Raw genomic sequence first — 8,868 nt, 5'->3', positions numbered from 1 at the left:
GCAAACTGAAAAAGAGGGTACTCGTGATTTTACCTGAGTATTGTCTGGGCTTTTTTTTCTTTGATAAAGGACTCCAAGAAGTGGGTTTTGATTCTAAGATTGCAAATTCAGGTATCACTGTATAAGGATGTCTGGGGGCCTTCTGAAAAAAATGACTAGAGCTGAAGATGATGATCTGAGTAAATGGCAGAGAATGTTTGCTTCCTTGGTGATAAAGATAATTTTCCTCTGGTAAAAAGTTAAGGGCTTATCACAAAATATCCACATTGCTTTCAATAGAGGTTACTGATTGATGTCGTATTTAATTCATGGATTTTTATTTTCAGTAAACAGTATTAAACTGATAACACATAACTAATACCAGAGTCACTCACTGATAACATTGTACTTTTTAAAAGTTGTTTGTAACAACTAGGGAAATTAAAGAGAATAGTTTACAAAATGCATAATTTATATTTTCATAAATACTTTAAAAAGAAAAGTGGAACGTGTGTGGTGATGTACAAATTGTGTTTTCTAGCACATTTTGTGTTCTTTGTTTATTAAGCATACACAGGTACACATGTATATCTTGTGTTTTCATAACTATGACCAAAAAGATGTATTTTGAGCAGGTCTTCAGTTACTCTAAACTTTGATAAAATTTTGTAGATTCTGCTCTTCCTTTTTCAAAATTGCACTAAAAGAACATTTGAAAGTCATCAGAGATTGTGAATTAGCTGGTTTGGCCTTCAGTGTACTTTAACTATGAAAGAGTCCCTGTTTAATTTTGAAAAAGTGGGCCTCAGCAGGCTCAGGGGTACAAACCATGCTCTGAGAGGCCCCGTCATCTCTGCATTGGGAGTTTTTGGTTCAGCTTCTTTCGGTTGGAAAGGAGTCGGTTTGTCTATAATGGAGAAAGTTCACGACACCAGCCCACATAATGAAGAGACACTCTACTGTTGTAACTATAGAATATTTCCTGGTGCACTAAGTAGAAAATCAGTCTCTGAACTTCGTGCTCAAGAGCTGTATGTTCCCTTTGATCTTACACTTGGAAGCACAAGCAGACTTACACCAACAAGGAGCTCAGTAGAGATCCCTCAAGTCAACCTCTGTATACGGTGATATATATATATCATTCAACGTGATCTTAGATTTCACTGTGCCAATCATTTCTGTAACATCTATTGGGATTTAACTAGTGCACAGAAAATTAGTTTGATGTGACACATTCTACTAACTGGATAATCTATGTGACTTAAATTTACACAAATTTGCACTTGTAATAAACAGCACAGGAAAGCAAGTCACCCTTAAGCCATATCCTGTGCTTATCTTGATTCTAAGTTTACATTTGGAACATCTTTCATTAACAAAAAAAAAGACAAATATAAATGGCCTCATATGATCACAGAAACATACATGGGACAACTTCGTTATGTTTCTTATATACAGGCGATGGTGGTGGGCCATGCGGCAGCAACCGTTTGCCTCAACCAATGTGCTTCCCTGGGCACCTGTTAAATTTCTCCTCTGCTTGTCTTCAGCTCCAGCTCTTGGAGGAAGGCCTCATTGTTCTGAGGGCAGTTGGAGTAGCAGGTACAGGTTCCAATGACCATGACTGGTTTCTTGATGATTTCCCCCGGGAGACACTGAAACTCCACCTGGATGGTTTTGGTGTTGTGGGGGGTACAGCAGCGGCCATCACTGCAGACCCCGCAGAACCGGGGCTTATAGGTGTACAGGCTAGTGCAGTTCTCGAACTGTAGGTGGATGGCTTTCAGGGACTTCTTGGTGCGGAGACACTTTTTACCTTTCTAAGAAAAGAAAAAGAAGAGTGTTGAGTGGAGATCCTGCAGTTTTTCTGGCGCTAACCACCCAATACCCTTTGGTTCTCTTCTTTTTAGATAAATCATCAGTTTTATTTGGACAATGTTGTCAGCTGACATCAGTTGCCTCCTCAGATGATCTAGGAACTTGAGATAAAATCTGGCCAATGATGACATCAGTCTAATTATTCTGGGCAAACCTCTGCCTTTTAGACAGTTCTCACTCGCTTGTCTCTTACATTCCTTTTCCTTGCTCTATCTAGAATTTGAATATAATGCCAAATATTGTCAGAGACCAGATTGAGTAAGCCCAGGCATCTTACATCTTGGGCATCCCACAGCCCAGGCATTTTACACCTAGGGCATCCCGCAGCCCAGGTGTTTTTACAGTTTGCAGCTAAGAGCCGCATAGGTCTTTGTCAAGAGCCCTTCCCCCTCTCCCTCTGCAAGGCCACTCCTGGGAACCAGCAAGACCTAAACAGACATCAAGGACTGAGGGAGTCTTCTCACATTCCAGAGCTGCCCAGAGCTGTCACCTTGAACTGTTAGGAGGATCCGGACTCTGAGATAGGACTCTTAGTTAAGCCGCCCTATGTCCCAGGGCAGTGGCGCCAAGGACCCTAGATGAATCAATCACTAAATGTATTAGACTTGCAAATAACTCTTCCCAATTATTTCTCTCACTGTATACCTTTAATCACTCCCCCAACCCCTCTCCAAATTGTATATAACCTGAGTATTTCCCTTTAGTAAAAGAGACTATGACAAACATGCATGGTCTCCGTCTCTTTCTTTATTCCCATTTCTCTCTAGGTTTGTGATCCCCCTCAAGGACCATGGAATAAAGTGTCCCGCGGGCCGGGACAAAATATGCAGAATCCCCTTTTGCCTTTGAGTTTATGAACAGGAAGAAGGTCTTATTTAAGACATTGCTTGTCTATAGCTAAGTGCGGTCTTCGTTGTTCTTGAGAGAAGGACCAAATGTAGCATTGGTAAAGTCTATTAATGTTTCAAGGATTGCCCTGGCTTTAATGCACTTAACTACGACAGCATTCATTCATTCATTTGTTCATTCATTCATTCATGGAATACCTGTTTATACAAGGCACAACTGACCCAATTTTTATTTGAAAAATGGAGTCTCAAAGGACTGAAATGATCATAAAATATCAAGTATCAGTATTTGTCTGATACAAAGCCAGTTTAGTTTCAATATATTATGGAACCTTGGAAATTCTGGAACCGTGAAATTTAAGATTCTTTTCAAGAAACTGAATTGAGTGGAGTCTTTGCTCATTATCCTACCAGTTCGGATGACAAAGAAACCAACTTTCGTTTCTTATCCCACTACCAACTTGTTGCAGCTCTCCCCTGCACACTTTCCCGATAAGGCTCACGGTATGTGAGGTGATGATTAGGAATCCTTTTATGTCAGTGGTTCTCAAACTGTCGTGTACGGGCACCACCTCGGGGGGGGGGGCTTGTTAAAACACAGACACTTGGTCCTTACAACTAGAGTTTTGGATTTAGCACATGTGATTCATAGCCCATGGATTAGCAGATGCTGCTGTTTACCTGTTTACTATGAAAGAGTAACCTCAGTCATAGGCTTAAGAAATCCTCAAAACAAGAAATCACCTAGTCCTATATTCCAAACATCTTTCCAGAACCTGTATAATATATGTGCACCAGATAAACATCTTAAGCATAGTGTTTTCCCATATAAAGTGAGGTGTATGAAAGAACAACACAAAAGACCAGATTCTAGAAGCACCATATAAAAAGGCCTTATTTGATAAAGAAGTAATTATGAAATATGTAATGTGAAATATGAAAATATTGAAGGTCCTGTTTTTTTCTTTTTTGTAGTTAATATTCAAGATATATTCTTTTCAGTGGTCATTAAAAACTGCTGAACTGTGTGTGGGGGTAAAAGTAAATATATGAATGTTTATGTGGGTGATTTTTCATTGTGAAGCTACACACGTTTCTTAAAGTGTCAGAAGATGCAAGGGTATAATTTTGGAGAAAAGGTGTCTCAAGGTGTTCTTTCTGAATTTGCAGAAGCAAGATAAAGTTGTGATAACTCTCTAAAATCATATAGCTGAACAACCACATAACCAGTGAGGTCACAAGGGTCTGTTGTTTTAGCAGCAGGGGGAAAAAAAAATAAGTATTTGATGGCTAACATTAACAGAGTATTTAATCTGTGTCCAATGTTTTGTAAATTCATTTTGTTTAATCCTTTTGTCTCTCTGTGCCTCTGTGTCTCTGTGCCCATCTCTCTCTGAGTCTGAATATTTCTATGTATCTCTGCCTTTCCTGGAACTTTCTATGTCGACCAGGCTGGCCTCAAACTGACAGAGATTTTCCTGCCCCTACCTCTTGAGTGCTGGGATTAAAGGTGTACGCAACTATCCCCAGCAAGAGATATAAATGGTCACAGTCTGTGAGGAAAAACAAATTTAAAATAAATTGCCCAAGATTACAAAGCTAGGTCATGTTGAAAGGATTTAAAGCCAGGCTGAGCTGGTTCTAGTCTTGTTCCTTTAAACATTCTATGATACTGCTTCGGAGTAGAGATACACAGAGCTTGAATTCCCAGGGGCTATTTTATTTTGTCCTCGGCGGATATAAGAATCTATGTAATGGTTAATCTGATAGTTTAGTTATCTGATCCAGTTCTGCAACAAGATCTTTTATGTCATCAGGAACCAATTAGGGCTCCTGATCTTTATACCTAGAATCAACATACTGTGTTGACATAATTCCATCAACAACAACAACAAAAAGGTGGTTGGTGGTTGGGAGGAAATACGTTGTTTCATTTGGCTCCTGTTGCCTTACTCTACCAGGGTTTTGAAAATATTGTTCCTAATTCCCAGACATCCATTCATGCATTTGCTGACAGCTGTTTATTGTGTGCACAATATATTCCAGGGCACATAGTAGGATCTTTGGACTGCAAGGTGAATACAGCAGACGTAGTCTTTATTCTAGCCCTATAGCTCATACCTGGTTTATTTAAAAGGCTAACGTTGCTAAAGGCAGCTCTCCTTCACAATTGGAAAGCTACTTTTTTCCCTCCAGGTATGGGATGCGATTTACTAGAGCATCCTCATTAGGATAAAGTAGTATAGCTCTGCATCCTTTCCCGTGTGTTTGTAGACCTGCTGCGAGTTTCCTGGGAGCGTTTGTGTATGTTAAAAGTGAAAGATGGAAGGTACTGATTTTGATTCAGGGTGCTCCATGCCCTTTGTTTGGATTAATATGCCCACCTGGGGCATATTGTTTTCTTTCTTTTTTTTTTTTTTTCAGTCAGCTGGTGTGACAGTGGCTTTCTAGAGGCCAGGCTTCAAGGAGGCAAGGCCACTGCTGTAAAGGGATAGGCTCCTACCTTGTCTGTTACTTCCTCAGGTTCTTGTTCACAAGGCCGAATGATGCAGAGACGAGTCTGTTTTACCATCTCACACTGGCGATTCCTGTTGGTGACCCGGGTGGACACGCCCATTCCACAGCTCTTGGAACATGCGCTCCACTCCGTCGTCTGCTCAATGCAGTTGATGCTGGAGTCAGAGACTTCAACTCCTACGGTGGCATCCGGTCTATAGGCTATTGAAGGCATAAATCGTTATTACAGTAAATGATGGAGATATAAGTGTTATCTCTCAGAAAACATTAGATCATAAATTTTAATTCTTTAGTAATATATACCAGTTCTTGCAGAGCACAGAACTGGGTTTATTTATAATCCCTTAATAGGCACAATGTAGAATTTCAACAAATCTTTATTCACCGAACCCTAAGAGGCTTAGGACAAGTTGCCCTAAGAAACTTAGTAATTATATGTACATAAGAGCATATACCACCATAAGCTGAAGTTTCAATACATGATTTGGTACACAGGAAGTTCATGTTAACAGTTTAAGTTTTTTTGTATATATGTTCAGGTGTGTGGGGGGAGGCGTGGGTGTGTGCCCATGTGTTTGAAGGTGTGCATGCACATGTGTATAGAGGCCACAAATCTACCTTAAGTGTTCGTTTTCAGGAGCATAGTCACTGAAATCTGGGGACACTTGATTAGTTTGGCTAGTGACCCCAGGCAGGTTTTTAAATTTAATTTAATTTAATTTTTTTTTTTTAAAGAATGCTGAGGGTCCGACTAAGGTCCTCACACCTGCACCATATTGCTTTACCAGTTGAGGCATTTCCCCAATGTCACATTTTAATTCTGATGAGCAAGCAAAGCCAGCCAAATTAAAAAAAAAATCTATTACAGAAAAGATATTTTTTTCTTTTTTTCTTTTTTAAATTAGGGATCCATCAGGAGACAGAGAAAGAAAGAGTCAAAGAATACTTATCCCAGAAGACAAAATTGAAACACTGTTGCTGTCTCTATTGGGGCCCCTTTAAAACAATCTGTTTTTCCACAATGGAACAGCCAGACTGAAAGCAGCATCTCATCTTAAATCCCAGAGTCACACCTCCTTTGTGACTACATTTCCCCATAACTGTCCCATATCTGCTGGGTTTCTCACCTGGAAGGGCCAGGCCTCCCAGTGTCCCCTGCTCATCTGAGCCACAGGTCCACTTTTCGCAGCACTCCCCAGGCACTGCGACTTTTCTCGGAGCTGGGCAGTCAGGACCCGGCAGTAGCACATCTAGCTGGCAGCGGGGCAGACAGCCAATCTGCCCATCTCTGCAGGTGCAGAAGTATTGACAGTTCGGCTCAAACTTCTCTCCGTTGCGGTAAATGACCCCATCGAACACACAGTTGTCTCCCTCTGGCACTAGAATATTCAGGAAGGAAAGCAGAGGGAAGAGGAGAGGAAGAGAGAAAAGTGGAATTCAACTGGAAGCTGTGTAAAATGGTAGGACATGGTCAGAAGGTCTTCCTTCTCTAGTGAGGATGACTGGCTTAGTATATGTCTTAAGGAGAGATAAGTCCTCGTGGTTGCTTCCAGAAGGCGGAGAAGGCACCAGTCCCACCTGGTCCCTCCTTCTTCACCGAGTTCTCATGAGTGCGGAGTGTAAATACTGCAGACTATGCCAATACACATATTCCGGTTAATTGATGGCTTCTAACACATCTCTACTTCCTTTCAAAAGTACCTACCCCGAAATGATTTCATTTCTAAGACGGAAACACAGAACAAAGACAAGAGAAGATGCCGAAGTCACACGCCAGAGACCCTATTCTCTAAAGAGAAGATGGTTTCCAAAGAGTCATCTCCTGCAGTAGTTTGGGATTTACAACCAAATAGGTTCACTGGTCAGATTGGGAAGGGCATTAAGTTTCCTTGATGTTGAAGCACAGCTGAGAGAGAGAGAGAGAGAGAGAGAGAGAGAGAGAGAGACAGAGAGAGAGACAGAGAGAGAGACAGAGACAGAGACACAGAGAGACAGAGACAGAGAGAGACACAGAGACAGAGAGAGAGACAGAGAGAGAGAGAGAGAGACAGAGATAGAGAGAGAGAGACAAAGAGGGACAGAGACAGAGAGACAGAGCGCTTCACACTCTTACCAAGGGCGGTAGGTATGACCCTAACTACAGCATTGTACCTGATGGGAAATTGATCTCCCATTGATTACTTTCCATGAGCCTGGGTTGGCGAGTTGCCTGCATTTTACTTTACTGTAGCTCAGACTGGAGTGACAAGAGTCCTCCCAGGAGAAGGAGTTGCTTTGGCTCCAATTAGGACAATTACAGGTGTGAAAACAAACGCACTGGGGCTGCTGCGGGTGGGGGCGGGGGTAGAGGGGAACTATAGACCTGGGGATAAGCTCATACTTCCGTCACCCCAAGTCTTCCCCTGGAGCTGGCCAAATAAAATGATTTCACTGGCTCTTAACTCTGCTTTCGTCCCTTCTCTAGGCGGCAAGTGACCTGCCTGCACAGCGCATGTTTCCTCTCAGCCTGATGCCTGGTACATTGAAAGCTCTCCACACATGTCACTTACTGTACTGTACTAGTGCTATATTTTTTTTTTTTTTTTGCTTAGTTCTCTGGGAAAGTAAAAAGGGGGGGGGGGGCTAAGTTTCACTTAGCTGCCAGAGGAGAGGTCAGGCTAAGAAGGGGACAGCAGAATGGGGATGGAGGTAGGATTACCCATGCAAATGCCAGTCTGGTTGTTGGGGTCTGCGCTGCGGTCACAGTAGAGACCACTGCTCTGGTCGCAGGGTCTCATCTCAGAACAACTCTCCCCGCGCTGGCGGGCGCACACCGGACAGCAGGAGCAGCCGTCCAGCACCGAGCGCACCCCGGGGGCGCAGGTCGGTGCTATACTGGGGCACTTGGGCGGGCACCGAGACGGGCAGCGCAGAGATGCCGAGACCTAGGAAGAGCGACGAGACAAGAAAACGAACTCAGGTTATCAGGGGCAAACCAAGGCAGAGTGAGCCCGGGACGGACCAGAGGCAGTCCAGGAGGTCCAAGTAATCCGGGGCATCTTAAGCGCGCGCCACTTACTTGACTTAAGAGATGAAGGAGCAGGAAGCCGAGGCAGAGGCATCGCTTTCGCAGGAAGAGACTCATGTTCTGCCTGCTAGAGGGTTCTTACGGGCTGGAGATGGGACTGCCCCTTCACCCAGGTCTGGCTGAGCAGCGAGCGCCACCCGTGCAGGTTTTATAGTGCGCTCCAGGGACGCAAAACCGGTTGGCTGCGTTGGGAGGAGGGGTGGGGTGGGGGAATCAGCTGGGTGGGGAAGTGGAAGGAGCTCTACGGTTGCCTTGGTGATGGGCCCCAGGGCCGCTCTCCTTAGGGCGTGGCGCCGGCCTGAGTGTGTGTGTGTGTGTGTGTGTGTGTGTGTGTGTGTGTGTGTGTGTGGCGACTGGCTTTTCCCTGAGCACAGGGAGGGACTGGGTGGAGCCCGGAGGCTAAGACCCCGAGCCAGCTACAGCTCGTGAGAAGGAAACGCCCTCTTCCTCCGGGTGGTTGCTTCACCTTCCCCCTGACACCGCTACTCCCTAGCACCCTCCACCCTCGAAGTTCCAACCAGGGCTACAAATGCGGAGCTCTTGACCAGGATGCCTAAAGTTTGGAGCCATATGAGCTGG

The 8,868-nt window shown here is 43.8% G+C and overlaps 1 protein-coding gene across 1 annotated transcript; it reads right to left on the bottom strand.

Moving 5' to 3' along the window:
* Nucleotides 1-300: 300 nt before the first annotated feature.
* Ccn3 (cellular communication network factor 3) lies at nucleotides 301-8,613 on the bottom strand. The gene is made up of 5 exons (XM_021217248.1): nucleotides 8,281-8,613; nucleotides 7,921-8,146; nucleotides 6,350-6,601; nucleotides 5,209-5,423; nucleotides 301-1,799 (listed from the first exon to the last, which is right to left on the bottom strand). The coding sequence occupies exons 1-5, from the start codon at nucleotides 8,344-8,346 to the stop codon at nucleotides 1,503-1,505; spliced, it is 1,056 nt and encodes a 351-aa protein (XP_021072907.1). The 5' UTR covers nucleotides 8,347-8,613; the 3' UTR covers nucleotides 301-1,502.
* Between the last annotated feature and the right edge of the window lie 255 nt (nucleotides 8,614-8,868).

Source organism: Mus pahari, chromosome 17 (genome assembly GCF_900095145.1).
Source record: "Mus pahari chromosome 17, PAHARI_EIJ_v1.1, whole genome shotgun sequence".
NCBI classification, from domain to species: domain Eukaryota; kingdom Metazoa; phylum Chordata; class Mammalia; order Rodentia; family Muridae; genus Mus; species Mus pahari.
Note: the sequence above shows the minus strand (reverse complement) of the source record. Positions and strands in the feature narration are given on the sequence as shown.

What these genes read in the sequence shown, in the direction of transcription:
- Ccn3 (XM_021217248.1), bottom strand. Translation starts at nt 8,346, where the DNA reads ATGAGTCTCTTCCTGCGAAAGCGATGCCTCTGCCTCGGCTTCCTGCTC. An exon ending in CCAGACTGGCATTTGCATGG is followed by an intron (nt 6,602 to 7,920) that starts GTAATCCTACCT and finishes TGAATATTCTAG; the next exon opens with TGCCAGAGGGAGACAACTGT. An exon ending in GGGAGGCCTGGCCCTTCCAG is followed by an intron (nt 5,424 to 6,349) that starts GTGAGAAACCCA and finishes TGCCTTCAATAG; the next exon opens with CCTATAGACCGGATGCCACC.